This window comes from Phoxinus phoxinus (assembly GCF_949152265.1).
Source record: "Phoxinus phoxinus genome assembly, chromosome: 19".
Classification (NCBI taxonomy): domain Eukaryota; kingdom Metazoa; phylum Chordata; class Actinopteri; order Cypriniformes; family Leuciscidae; genus Phoxinus; species Phoxinus phoxinus.
The window spans coordinates 3,244,423-3,259,546 of NC_136894.1; the positions used below are offsets into that span (position 1 = coordinate 3,244,423).

The window sequence follows — 15,124 nt, forward strand, 5'->3', positions numbered from 1 at the left end:
TAATCAAACCACATGACGCTTTTAAATGACAGTTTCAGTAGTTATGAAAAGAGCTCAACAGCAAGAGCTCCAGTCCAGTCTTTCCATTTCTCTTCAGACCGCCAAACTGGAGACTGAGGTGCTCGATATATTCCTCGACATGCACCAAAATCAACAAATGTACCGACAGGAACGGCATAACAAACACACAGTGAGAAAAGACCAAGACAGGATCAAATTAGGCAGCAGAGCAGACAATATATACGTGTATATAGGCCTATATAATAATAGCCTAGTCAACATTTGAAGTGGATCAAAACTTTTCATCAAAGATATGCATGCATTTTGAACAATATCCGTTCTTGTCTTACGACAACTTTGATTCACTTTTTAGATCCACTTCAAATGTTGAGTACTGTAGATGAACAGGACATTGGTCTAGATGCAACTATACAGCGACTGAAGCTCTACAACCATATAGCAGCGACTTTCTCATATCCATGCTCTCATTACCTCCATCTTTGTTCATTCACAGAGCTAGAGCAGATAAAGTAATAGTTGGCTTCATGCAAACAGTCAAAGCTGAGTAAAGAATGCAATGCAATTGCACAAAGAAATGTTAGTGCACCTGCTGCCGAATCATCCTTTGCTCATCAAACTCATCACAGGTCTCAGATCAGCTCAACCCATAATAATAAAGTGTCTTCTTTGCTTTTCACTTGACAGAGCAGTCAGCAGATTCTAGGGGAACTAATCGCTTCCACCATCTCTTGAGCTTTATTTACACGTCAATTTTGCTATGTTAACACACACACACACACACACACACACACACACACACAAACAATCTTTGTGAGGACTCTCCATAGACGTAATGGTTTTTATACTGTCCAAACTGTATATTATGTCCCCTTACACTAACCCGACCCCTTCACACACAACTTTCGACATTTTTACATTTTCAAAAAAACTCATTCTGTTTGATTTATAAGCTTGTGTACTTCAATTTAGGTCCCCGGACTCCCAACAGTGACACGAGTCTGTGTGCATTCGGGTCCACCGGGATAGACATGTCACGCACACACACACACACACACACACACTCACACTCACACACACACACATACATACGAAAACCAAAACCAAAACGTAAATGCATCACTAAACAAGACACATTATTCCCGTTAACAGCCTCAAATTGTCACGATACAAGTGTATTCCTCATAGACCATATTCTGTGAACCTGCCACTGGCACTTAAAATAGTATTAAAAAAAAAACTAAAAAGTAGCCCACTTCAAATCTCTTTTTTATTAACAAAAGTTAGTTATTAAGCACTAAAGCGTTAGGAAAAGTACTTGATTCCTACCTTTATGAATCCCTAACACAGTGACAGTGACAGAGGCGGATCAGCGTGAGTTCACGTGAACTGAGTCCGTGCGGCGTTGAGCCGCGGATGCTCGAGGCGCGCGATGCCCGGAAGCGCTGGTGTGCGCGAGGCCAAGCGCGAGCCGACTCCTCCTACTCTTGTAGCACTTTACATATTCAAATTAATTCCGGGATATTATATATATTTTTTTTTTTTTTATCCCGCCAGGCCATTATATGGCGATTTTTTTTATTACTAAGAACATAAATAATCAATGCCAGTGGTACATACAATTAAGAGTACAAATTTTACAGGTTACGAAATCAGGAAAATATCATACAAATGACACAGTGAGACCGTTTTAAAGGCTTTAGAGTTTATGAATGTGTAGGAGGGTGTCCAGGTGCGATTTAAGTTCCTTACAAACTATGAAAAAGTAAGGCTTAGTTCCCTGGAATTTTTTTTGTGTGTGTGTGTGTAAGGACATTTTCGCTAGAAGAATAAAATAGTTTATCAAAAAATATTGGTCCTTTACATCTTTATCAAAGTTGTGCTGGGAAATTATTTGTTTGCTAAATGCTTCACACACTGAGGCTTTAACACCTAAATAGGGCGGCGGTAAAGTGTCATGGCTTGTCTCGCATCGCCAACCGCCGGTGACATTTAATCTGTTTTGTGGAAATACTAGTTTTAGGTTTTAGTTGTCGTGTTCTGAGAGAGGAAAAAGTCGTTGGTAATTGACTGCAGTAGATATATTAATGCGATAAAATATTCAGACATGGTAGTTGTGTTGTAAACAGTACTGTCAGTTTGTTGCAACCGGAAAACCGGTTTCTTGTCCGTTACCGACGGCTAGTGTCTGTTTCGTGGTAGTGCAGGTCTGTCTGGCTCGTGGCTTTAGCAAATAACATAAGGTGTTAAAGAGATTAGTTCAACCAAAAATGAAAATTCTGTCATCATCATTGACATTTACTCACCCTTAAGTTGTTTAAAACCTGTATGAATATCTCTCTTCTACTGAACACAAAAGAAACACTTCAAAATATCTACTTTTGTGTTCAGCAGAAGAGAGATATTCATACAGGTTTGAAACAACTTAAGGGTGAGTAAATGAAAGAATGTTTAGACAAAACAATGGCACTGACATGTTATAAAAACATGTAAATACATGTCAAACATGCATTTTTGGCTGGAACTTAAATAAAACAATGTATAGCCATACAATTACAATTCCCAATCATGTTAAAGTAAATTATTTTTCATTTATTATAAACATCAAGCATATTTAAAGGCTCTTCATTTATCATGCATCTACTGCTTAAAACGTTCATGTGAAATATGGCAAAAGAGCATGTGTGAGCAATTTTCCTTATGCACATCATGAATCAAAACAGGAATGTCATAGTAAAATATTTTATTATACATAAAAATGCAGAAACAACACCCAACAACAAAGTTTTTTTTTTTTTCATCCAGTTTTGCCCACTATAAATCAGCTCTCAATCTGAGAGAGAAACGGGGCCGTTCTTAGTGTCAAACGTACATAAACATTCATCAAAACACACACACGCACACACACACACACACGCACACACACACAAAATGAAGAGAATACTGCAGCAGGGCAAAGACACATTCACAGTATAAGAAAAAGACCACAATGAGGCAATTTGCTCATCATAGGACGTGTGCAAAATTCTGCCTCCTAAATTCAATCAAGATCGAGTAGCAGATGATCAACCAGCCCATAGAAGCCAAAAATAAGAGAATAGAAAATGAAACAAAATAGCTTTTGAGCCTTTGTGCTTTAAAGTGTGATTGTGTGCAATTTGTGTGTCAACACGTGCTATAATCAGAGCATAATCGCGTATGCAGGTCATCCCGTGTTTTAATGCTCTTTGGAAAAGCATTAGGTCATGTAGCGTGTAATTGCTCTGAGAGCGTAAAGTAAAGCTGCCTGCAGTCGCGCCTCCATCAGTAACAGGTTCACATGGACCTGCATAAAGAGATCAACACAAATTACACATAACAAGTAACATACATGCATTCGTACTACCCTCAACTGATAAACCCATTTGTGAAGTTTAGGGGAAATAAAAGAGACTTTTTTTTATGAAACTCATACTGAAACTAATTGACCCTTCGCAGGGAGTTTGATTGACAGGTGATCTGACCAATCATACTTCGCCATCCGCCATTTTGTCCGACAAAGCAGTCAGGAGAGTTAGTGGATTAACATGGGAGGATTTGAACTTGAGAAGCGGAGTGTACTGACGCCTTTCCGCGGTTAAAACAACATTCCTTCTGATGTTTATTAATGTTTATTTGATGCTATAAATGAACTAGAAGGAAGAGATGATCGGTTCACGAGCAGCTTTAACTGAGGGTCTACAGCGATCTGTCAGACACATTAAAGAGCCACAAAACGGTATTTATTGTTTAAATTTCTTTAAAAAAAAAAAAAAAAAATTTGAAAGGTGAGACTTGTTTAATATCAAAAGTAACCTGGTCTGTGTCTGTCAGTGTGTTGTCAGCGTCCTCTCTGCTCCACGATGTATTTTTCACTGTGTGAGAACATGGTGTGTGTGTGAGAGCGGCGTAGCTTGTCGGACATAGCGACAGTAACTAAGGGGGGCGGGTCTTTGCGAACGGTCAATTGAACCGTAACAATATTAACTAAGCAAGTCACCAGCCGCAATAGAAACTTGATGGACATCTGATTTTATTTTTCAAAGGAGTTTTCAGTCTGACACAAACCATCAGAAAAAGTGTAATCCTGGAAAGGACCACTAGAGGCCACTAACACATCACACCATTCAGAAAACAAGAGAGCAAGCATGCATATTTCTGTTGAAATGAAACTTTATGAACACACTTGACACTACCATCAACAAGAAGTCTCACACATACCTTTTCTGAGTGCCGGAACTGCCTCCAAAAGGAGAAGTACATTCTTGGTGTGGTTTTCTCCGGGTGACAAGCCACTGTCTTCACATACACTTTTAAACTGCGTTCCAGAAGCTGGTTGACCTCCCCATAATTGTAATCATCATACCTGTGTATGCAAACATTGACATTCCCATTAGAACAATTTTAACAACCAAAATGATTGCATTTTATGGCTACTTTTTCCCTGATAATGTGCAGTCCTTATGGCAAGGACTATTTTTTCTTCTTATATAAACGTAACCCTGACTCACTTTTGTCCCAAACAGGCTGAATGTTATAAGGCTATGATGGCGCATGACTGACCTGATGCCGTAAATACACTGGATATATTTCCAGATGGCTTTGCGGAGTGTAGATGTGTCCACGTGCGAGTGCATGGCCATGGTGTGATACGTGAGCGCGCACACCACCTGAAATTTCTCATCCAGAAGCTGTGCCATCTCCCCATACAGCCTGTTCATAAGAGAGAAGCCGTGATCTTCCCACGAATAGTCCTGCCAGCACAACATCATACACACAGAACAGCATCATGTAACCAGTGTTGTTATTGCTAACTCAATCAAAAACTATTCAATTGAGAAATGAAATCTTAAACAAGTCATTGAAATAAACAGGTTTAAGCTGAATTACTAAAATTACTAAAACTAACCCGAACCCTTTCTAAAAACAAACGAAAAGTAATAAAAAGGCAAAAGCACATACAAAATTAACTCAAATGAAACTGAAAATATAAAACTAAAACTGAAATAAAAATAAATTAAAGCTAAATAGAAATATTTTAAAACAAACAGAATAGTAAAAAGGCAAAACCACCAAAAATTACTAAAACTTAAAACTAAAATGAAACTGAAAATATAAACTAAAACTGAAATAATAAAATAAAGCTAAATTATAGAAACATTTAAAAAACAAACAAAAAGTAACAAAGACAAAAGCACATAAAAAATTATTAAAACTTGAACTAAAATATTTCTATAATTTAGCTTTTTTTTCTTTTCTTTTTCAGTTTTAGGTTTATATTTTCAAAACAAACAAAAAAGGTAAAAGCGCATAACTAAATGACTAAAACTAAAATGAAACTGAAAATATAAACCTTAAACTGAAACAAAAATAAATTAAAGCTAAATAGAAATATTGTAAAACAAACAAAGACTAATAAAAAGGAAAAAGCTCAAAACAAAACTACAACATTTAAACCAAGAAAACATCAAAATAAAAGCTAATAAAAAAAATACTATAATATTATATAAATAATGCTAAAATAACACTCGTTATAATTTACATGATATATTTCAGCAAAAAAGTAAATCTTTGAAACTGTGTGTGAGAAATATATATATATATATATATATATATGAACCTGAGCTCTCATGGTTGGAGGGGCCTGCACTCCTCTAGGACTAAAATCCTGGTAAGTAAAATCTGCATCCACAACAAACTGCGACACACAGTCAGGAAGAACGGAGCGCCGAACTGTAAAACACAGATCAGAGAGTGAAGAAAAATGAAGCACAAAAAGATGGAGGAGAAACATTGTGCTTCTGTGTGTCACATCCATAATAAAGCATTAAAGCATGTTCATCCAGGAGCAAAAATGTATTGATTTGAATGTTATAAAATTGCTTGAGAAAGCCCCAAATAGGGCTGGGTATCGAGTTCGACACTTTTTAGGTACCGACAGAATTGCCTCGATACTATCGAGTAATCGAAACATGCCTTGTCGTTCGTACCAAATTTTGATACCTAAGGGATTAATCTCGTCAACGTCAGTGTTTTAGACGTAAACTAGTGTTTTTCCGCCACAGCCAATCATGCTGCATACTTAAGTATGACGAAAAACACTAGTTAAAACACTTCTAAACACTATAGAAGCATAAAATGTCTAAACAATTCGAAACAAATAGTTTGATTATGTAATCCAAATAAAAGGTAAATTTCTCTCTACAGGCGCGCGTTCACTATACTGCAGAGATGACGAATCAGCATTGTCATCTTCATCTTTGCAGCCAACACATATGAGTATGTGCGTGAGTTTGTGTGTGTGTGTGTGTGTGTGTGTGCTCGCGTCTCATTGAGTATCAGCCCGAGTTTGTGTGAGTGTGTGCTGGCGTCTCATATGAGTGTGTGCGTCGAGAGTTTGTGTGTGTGCGCGCGTGCGTCTCATATGAATATGTGTGCGTCTCGTGTGTAGAGTTTGCGTGTATGAACGTGAGCGACTTTAGGTGTGTTGTTGTGCATTTCATATTTATTTGTTTTAGCATTCAGCAGTATACATGTATGTGTGACTACTTAGTTAGTATATGTGTATGCAAGCGTTTCATATGTGTGCGTGAATAAAGTTTGATTTAAGCCCTAGACGGCGCCTCATACATTTGAATAAAATTTTAATTCAGAAAATCCAGTGTCTGCTGGCGCACCCCTATCCAAAAAGCACAACCAGTTTTATTAATAATGTTAGCCTGAGTGAGAAGTGTTACCAGAATTTGTTTTAATTAAGGTGAAAAATAAAAGTTTTGTGTTTAATCGTATTTTTGTTGATGTTGAAATGGATTTTAAAATATGGTATCGAAAAAAATATCGTTAGGAACCGATATCGAAACTGAGGTATCGAAAGATTTTGAAGAATACCCAGCGCTAGCCCCAAATGTCACTTGGTGCCTGTTATATTTATGGGACTGGATGTGAATGATCATGTGCATAAGCTACAACAGAAGACTATTTTTTTGACCCAGTAGAAGTGTATTGAATTATTTGTATGCATGTGTTCATACCATCAGCAGGTTCCAGCAAACTCTCGGTCCTTTCTCTTTCAAAGCGAGTAACCATCTCCTCCTGAGTAAACTCTTCCCCCTGCTGCCGAACCTTCATCATCTTCTCCATCAAAAGCTTCACCTCGTTCACAGCCTCAGACCACTGCGCACACACATATACACACACATATACACACATTAAAGAGATTTACCTGAAAAAAACCCAACAAACTAAGTCTTATCTTTAACTTGATACCCATCTTATACCTCTTGCTGGTTTCTGGCCTTGTCTCGGGCAGAACAACAGGACTCTGTGGGCGAACACGGCTGGAGCGACGGATCTCCTGACGGCTCAGGCTCGGGGAGAATCCCACAACCCCACACGAACGAGGCCAGAGAGTGGGCATGGCTCATCAGAACAACCGCCTGAATCAGTTCTGCCAGAGACCATCGAGCCTCTGCGCCGGGACAAACTAACTCCTGCCAATATACAAGAGCTTTCTTAAAAACAATGACTATAACAGTGGCTGTAGTGGCACCTAGTTTCTTCTAATTCTTCTGTACCAATTTTTGAAGTCTGTCTAACTACAACCAGTATTTGAAACATTACTGTATTATCAAACAGTATTTTAAATGACTTCCAAAACATTAAATTATACATAGACAATGGTACGTACGGTCAAAAAACTGTGTTGCTTCCAACGTCTCTAACTTCAAACTAAAAACTAACTACGTCCAATCGCTTACACTATGATGTAGTGCTATCTGATATTGAAATATTATCAGATCTAAACATTACTAAATCATGCATTTTAAACCAATATATTTGTTATAAAAAATGTTTTTACTGTTTTTAAACGAAATTATTATTTCAGATGAACTAGTCCTTAATAGTGGCTCTTACAGTGGCCAAAAGTGCCTTCCAGAGGGCATGTTTGTTTTTAATGACCCTACAAGTTCGATGAAACCATCAAAATGTGAGGATCATATTTTATGTTTTAAAGGATAATTCCGGTATTTAACACCTTGAGTCTATATTGTAGTTTGTTTTGGATGAACAAGAGTGGTGGACAACATTTTTTTGACAATGGTTCCAAACGTGTTTTATTCGTCATTTTCGAGCACTCAGTCCTTCAACAGAATTCAATGGGATTTTACAAAATGACGAATAAAACACGACAGAAACTGTATTTCGCAACACTTTTTGTTTCTGGAACATCAACTAACATCACTAATCACTCGGTGAGTTGCACAGTTTTGAAAACTAATGTTAAAGGTTGTTTTAATGACATTTTCGGACATGCCCATTGACTCCAATGTTAAATGGGTCCATGGCCAATTCTTTTATAGTCAAAAACTCGAGAGAGGAACTATTGTCAAAAAAATGTTGTCCACCACTCTTGTTCATCCAAAACAAACTACAATATAGACTCAAGGTGTTAAATACCGGAATTATCCTTTAAGTATTTTAAATATGAGGGAAGTAAACTTGGTTACGGTCAGAGAAAAAAATTTTGGGCAAAAAATCTGTGAATGAATTCATTAAAATGAAGGTGCACAATAATATTTGAAGAAAAATACATTAATTTAACATTTTCTCACAAAATAAATGATCGTTATTGTAAATGCTGCAACTAAAGCTGTGCTGCAAAAATGTAGTTACGCCAGGAGCATCACTACTTTTACTCATTTACTACCATGAGATTCCTTCTGTGCCAAAATGAGTCGACTACATTGTGCTGTACATGTCTTATACAAGTTTTATACTTTATAAGACTAAATTAAATCTGTTCATCATATAAAGCGAACAAGTATCTTCAGAATTTTTTTACTAAACTGCTCAATTCATTGGTAATGTGATTTACATTACATGTTCAATGTAATTCATACGTAAATTAGTTTTACGATCTCTTAATGAAGCGTCAAAGTGGTAGTTGCGTAGCTGTCAATGGAGGGACAGAAAGCTCTCAGATTTCATAAAAAATATCTTTATTTGTATTCTGAAGATGAACGAAAGTCTTTGGAATGACATGAGCGTGAGTAATTAAAATTTTTGGGTGAACGATCCCTTTAAGGACCTATTAGCCTCCGCCATCTAGAGCTTCATAACAGAACTATGTATTGATTAACTAGGAATTACATTAACATTGAATGTTTCTTCCCCAACCCTGATGATCTCTGCGCTTCACCTGTATGTGTTCCTGCGTGATGATCCAGGGTCTGTGTGCCAGCAGTTTGTTGAGAGTCTGCAGGTGCTGTATTTTAGGCGGTGCACAGTCAAGTCCTCTGAGCCAGGACTCATCTCCACCAGCCATCAGGAAAGCAGAGCTGTGGTGCTGAACTAAATACGAGCACTGGTGACGTGCAGACGCCTGCAAAGACAAAGTTGAGTATATTATAAACACTTATACTACGGGGCTTTTGAATGCTTGACGAATGTTCTACAGTGTGCAATTCTATCACTTCGCCAAATGATTTCAGTTATTTTTAAGGTCCTTACAGCCGACAACAACAAATAAACCAAAACCCACATTGACAATAAATATAAATATAGTAAACAATAGCATAAAAACAGCAAATTATTTCCATGTTTTTTGCGCCAAAACTGTGTTTTATTATGTATGGAAAGCACACTCTTTCTCCCGCTCAAACGCACACACATACAGTACGGACACACACTCGCAAAGAAACGTGTTGTCGGCGCTGCTCTGAAGATTTTATCACTAGATTTAATCAACTTCAAAGCTACAAGACATTTCTCACTAGCGATGTAATAACAGCACAGCTCTTCTTGAAGCAGATATACTTACAGTTTCGCTATTAGTAGAGACTCAGGTAATTCACACATTAATCTCTCTCTATATATTTATATATATATAATAACTGCATTAATCTGCTATCAATTGCTCAAGCCTACGTTACTAGCTGTAAAATGACGTTTTGGAAATAGCAACAGAGGCTTGGGAATAGATCCGTAACAAATTAGTCCTACACACAGATTGTTTAAAGGATAAAAACCTGACAAATGTCTTGAAATACATCCTCTCTATGTTTTGAGGTCTGGTAACCGGAATAATTGGCATTGAAAAATAATGCATACTCGAAATGTAACGGGCATTACCGCCTCGGTTGTGCATTATTTTTCTAATAATTCAACGTCCCGTCGTCAATTATTCCTTACATACTCATGTGTGCATATTTAAAATTAGGGGTGCACCAATATGAAAATTTTGGCCGATACGATAATCCACAATTCTTTATATTTGAAAGCCGATAACCGATATATTGGCCGATAAATGTAAATTTTAACATAATTTTTGAAAGCCTGATTACAAAAACTAACATTTTACCATTAAAAGCCATGTCCCAAGCACACAATTATAAATTTCTCATTATAATCTTATGTAGCCTATATGATAGCACATAACTGTAATTTTACTTTTTTTATTTTTTATTAAGTGATTCCAATCATATTTCATATTTATCAGCTTTAATATATATCAGCCAAATTTTCTTATCGGGCCCGATAACTATAATATTACAAATGAACATATATCGGCCGATACCGATATGGTGGCCGATATATTGTGCATGCCTATTTAAAACTTGCAATCTAACTTTTAAAAAGGCATCAAACAAAAATATAAATCTCCTCCCTCACCAAGATGATTATAAAATGTCTCCATGACAAAGGCAGTGGACCATCCAGCTGGAGCAAAGCATGCTGGGTGCGCAGGAAACAGGTCAAGTAGGTGGGATGTAGTCCCATCGCCATGATGATATGATCAGCACGTCCCTCTGACAACGGAGCCTCTGACATCACTTCCTGTGCGGCCCCTTCCTCCAGAATCTGACACATACAGATATTCAGTGACTCGTAAACACTGACAACAATTCTCTATCTATCATCTAAAGGGGCGGTCACATGTACTGTTAAATATGAATGTAAATATGAAATATGATATTTCACGTGTGTGTCATTTTGATTAGAATTTATGATTAAATTAATTATTAGCTTTTCATCAACCCAATAAATCCTTGCAATTCCCTTACAACCCTCAGTTTGGAAAACCCAGATCTAAAAAAAGAGATCAGAATTTGTTGGAGGTAAAGACAAATACCATAAACTCAAAAACAAGGATGTTAAACAACAACAACAACAACAACATGCACCTCTTCAATTGGGATAAAGGCACTGGGCCCCAAAGGCATCGCCTGGGGTACGTCTGATTCCTCCTGAGAAAAAGAAAGAGAGACAATAGAGATGTAATATAAGGGTCTCTGTTGTCTATTTAAAACGTTTTGGGAAAATATAAGCCTTCTTTTATCAGAGAGATATTTGTGCATTATCATACAACTGGCACCAAGCTATCATTCCTAGGCTGCGTTTCCTAAAACTAAGCATCGTAAACTTAAGTTGATCGTAGAACAATTAGGCTTACAATGTTTTTGGGAAACGCAGCCCAGTATGATAAAAACAGCTTAACTTACTGTACTAACTAACGACTAAATGGGTGCGAGTCATTTGCACAAATCGGTTCATTCGAACTATTCATTTTAAAGAACATTTAAAACGATTCAGTGATTCTTTGCGTCTTCGTGCTGTGGTTTTCAAATCAACTCGGTTCCTTATTGACTAAACTGTTTTCCAATCAAGTCTTAAACATATTTCACATAAGTTTTATCAAATATTTTTTTATATTAAGCTTTCTTTTCGCCTCATCAGTCAAACGGTACACACCCCCAAAGTGTCATGTCCAAAGGAAACGTTTCTGGGTTCTGTGAGTCGTTGACACGAAACCGATTCAGTCCGATTCATATATAAATAATTCAACAGTTTCACTCAAACGAACAATTGTTTCACGAAATTAACATCGCTGTTTCAAAGGGACATTTTAGTCAGAGCATCGACTAATAACTTTAAAAGAGTGTGCCGTATAAAGCAGACAGGACAAGACGCCGACACAGAGTGACTCGGTCAGACCGGCGGCTAAATGAGCTCACCTTCATCGGACGAATATAGGTGTTCATAAGTCACACAGGTTGAAAAAAATATTGATGAAGAAGAGTCTCGGAGGGTTTATGCTCTATGACTTCATTATGCCTGTTGTGGAAAGCAGGAAACAGCACCGGGAGGAGGCGTGGCGACGTACGTGAACACACAGCGCCGGACTCTTGCATCACCTCTCCGGCGCAACATGACGCAACCCGCCGGTAACGGAGATCCGAGCTCCGGGCTCCAGCTGTAACCGGGTAGAGTTCGGTTAAAGTATAACACTGTAAGAGTCCTGCATGGGTTCAGAATTGATTACAGTTAAATGAAAGGGGATGTATGGAAATATATTTTCCCCAAATCAATTTGAGAAAGAGCTGTGTGTTTATTTTTTTAATCTCATTAGGTTGACATAAAGGTTGCATAAACTGCTGAGATTACTTCTTAAAAGTTAGCCATCACATTTTTTTCTTTAAACTGTTCATAACTGTTTTAAGTCAGTGACATAAGGCATTTTTACACAGAAAAAGCGGCATAAAATCACAAAATGTTTATTTACACAGAAATCTGATCAGACAGCCTATCGGCTGTGTAAAGATGCCTATATAAACGTATTTTGTCTAATTTCAATTTGATACTAAAAAGAAAGACTGGTCGCCCCTTGACTAACCGTTTGTTGGTCATACTTAAGACACAGTCTTAACATAATGGCTAAGTTTATGCAACAACTGGCCCCTGCTGGTCTACTTTAAATAAGCATTTATTTGACAGGTATCTTTAGGTTTCACAGGAAGGGCTTAGATTAAGCCAGGATTAGGCCGTAGTTCAATTAGGTCATTTAAGTAGCTTTTATAAACGTGCCTTAGATAAAACTTTACTGATGTTCATCTTGAGACAAAACAATGGCACTGTCATATTTTGATATGCCAGTGCAAGTTACTTTCAGTTAAAACATGCATTTTAGTCTGCGAATTTGTCTGTGAAACCGGGGGTTAAAAAAATAAACTGGTACAAGCTGGTAGACCATTTTGGACAAGCAACAAACCATGGATAAGCTTTCCATGTCAGCAGCTTAAAGTCACCTTGAAATGAAAATGCACCCATCCATAAATCGTAATGTGGCCGGTTTAACAGTGTCCGGTTGCATAACCAGCTTAGACTAGTTTTAAAAGTTAGTCATCTACATTTTTTCCATCAATACTGCTCCTAACTTTTAACATAAAATGATAGATTGGTCTAATTGGAATTAGAAAAAGAACAATGATTACCCCTTGAGTAACTGCTAGTTGGTCAAACTAGTTCTTAAAGGGATTGTTCTCCCAAAAATGATAATAATGTTATCATTTACTCCCCCTCGTGTATTTACTCATCCCAATATCTTCTTTTGTTTTCAACAGAAGAAAGAAACTCATTCAGGTTTGGAACAACTTGAGGATGAGTGATGACAAGATTTTCATTTTTGGGGGAACTATCCCTTTTAAAGGTGGTCTAAGCGATGTCACACGTTTTTTAGGCCAACATTTTTTTTGTCACATACAGCAAACATCTCACTATACGCTAGCTGCCTGTCCCCTGAACACACTGTAAAAAAACAGTCTCTTTAGACACCCCAGGCTCTCCACAAATGGCAACAAAAACAAACTGGGCAACCCGCACCATGAAACATAACAAACAGTGTTCCAGCCAATCACCGACAAGAAGGATTTGGGGGTAGGGTTTGGGGGGTTAGTGCACGGATGAGGATGAGGAGGGTCCAGCTATAGCCTCCGTTTTGTTTGACAATAGGGAGCCTAAGTCCCTCCCCTTCTGGTGGACCAACATGGGACCTTATTTCGGAAAAATATTGTATGGTGGTCAATGGCGAGAGACAACAAATATTTTGATCTTGTTTGAATTGTGCCTTGAATTACACATATGATGTTTGTCAATTTAAAAGATACATTTTAAAGTAAAGAAAGTCGCAGTTTGATGTAAAACTGTTGAGGTATAAGACTGTGAAAATACGTCATTACAAAGACTACAAACCCAGAAGGCGCACATGTGACGTCATACCTTTTCTCTCAATGAATGAAGCTAACTTTACTGAAGCTAACTTTACTGAAGCTAACTTTACTGAAGCTAACGTCTGTCATGTTTTCTATAGTCTTACGTTATAATCGTAACGTTACGCCGTGATGCCGGAGTGTGTTGTACCAGACTGCACACACACGAGCAACGGTGACGTATAGTGCGAGACGAGAGATGTAGTTCATTGAGCGATTTTCACATAAAACTAAACGTTACTCTTCTGCGACTTTCTTGACTTGACTTTCATAATTATCTTTTAAATTGACAGACATCATATGTGTAATTCAGGGCACAGTTCAGACGGAATAAAAAGATAAGTTGTCTCTCGCCATTGACCACCATACATATTATTTCCGAAATAAAGTCCCATGAGCCGGAAGCGGAGGGGCGGGACTTAGGCTCTCTATACTTCGAACGTCAACAGGAAGTGACGTCACCCAACATCACTTAGAGCACCTTTAACAGCGGCTAAGTCTATGAGACTGGCCCACAGTTCATCCGTGCATATGTTACTTTTCTTTATTTTTTACTGGTCTTCTCTAGTAATTTAGTCCACTTAACCCCCCCATCCCCCATCTGAGATCACATAGCAGGCGAAAAACAAAATGTGAAAAGAGTATGTTTAAATTCACTGTATTCATAAAAGAGTAAGCAAAAAGGACACGGATGACTTATTACTTTCACTAAGACATATGATGGACACTTACTATTCCGTGAGGCCATGGGGGTTTATGAATGGCAGTCATGCAAATGACGCTGGAAGGTCACGTGACAACATTGCGAATCTAGTATGTCCGGATTACATTTATACTACACATTCATTAAATACTTTGTTGTTTATCCAACATTAAAATTGGCTTCTGAAGAAACATCAGATAATGAAGGCTCTGTAGTCAACGCCTCATTCACTTTATCTACAACCTTTCATTACGGGCGCTGATGTTACATGACTACAGCTGCTATACTTGCACACAGACCCTTACGCTCGCACTTTACATCCCTCTGTTCCCGGGGCTCC

The 15,124-nt window shown here is 37.7% G+C and overlaps 2 protein-coding genes across 9 annotated transcripts in view; both read right to left on the reverse strand.

The window, feature by feature from the left end:
• yrk (Yes-related kinase) overlaps positions 1–1,480 on the reverse strand; it is a 33,366-nt gene extending 31,886 nt beyond the window's left edge. For 3 of the 8 annotated variants that reach the window (XM_079590959.1, XM_079590966.1, XM_079590965.1), the window contains exon 1: positions 1,348–1,468. The gene's annotated coding sequence lies outside the window, so the exon portion shown is untranslated. Of the gene's footprint in view, positions 1–1,347 lie in introns of all 8 variants that reach the window. The other 5 variants (XM_079590960.1, XM_079590967.1, XM_079590968.1 and 2 more) reach the window with 3 other exon arrangements.
• Positions 1,481–2,746: 1,266 nt separating this feature from the next.
• sesn2 (sestrin 2) lies at positions 2,747–12,361 on the reverse strand. The gene is made up of 10 exons (XM_079591405.1): positions 12,051–12,361; positions 11,220–11,282; positions 10,708–10,896; positions 9,236–9,418; positions 7,314–7,526; positions 7,068–7,209; positions 5,657–5,769; positions 4,600–4,790; positions 4,258–4,402; positions 2,747–3,343 (listed from the first exon to the last, which is right to left on the reverse strand). Exons 1-10 carry the CDS (start codon positions 12,075–12,077, stop codon positions 3,257–3,259), a joined length of 1,353 nt encoding a protein of 450 aa, XP_079447531.1. The 5' UTR covers positions 12,078–12,361; the 3' UTR covers positions 2,747–3,256.
• Between the last annotated feature and the right edge of the window lie 2,763 nt (positions 12,362–15,124).

Coding starts and splice junctions, on each gene's coding strand:
- sesn2 (XM_079591405.1), bottom strand. CDS start 12,077: ATGAACACCTATATTCGTCCGATGAAG. Junction 9,419..10,707: donor GACATTTTATAATCATCTTG/GTGAGGGAGGAG, acceptor TTGTCTTTGCAG/GCGTCTGCACGTCACCAGTG. Junction 7,210..7,313: donor AGGCCAGAAACCAGCAAGAG/GTATAAGATGGG, acceptor GTGTGTGCGCAG/TGGTCTGAGGCTGTGAACGA.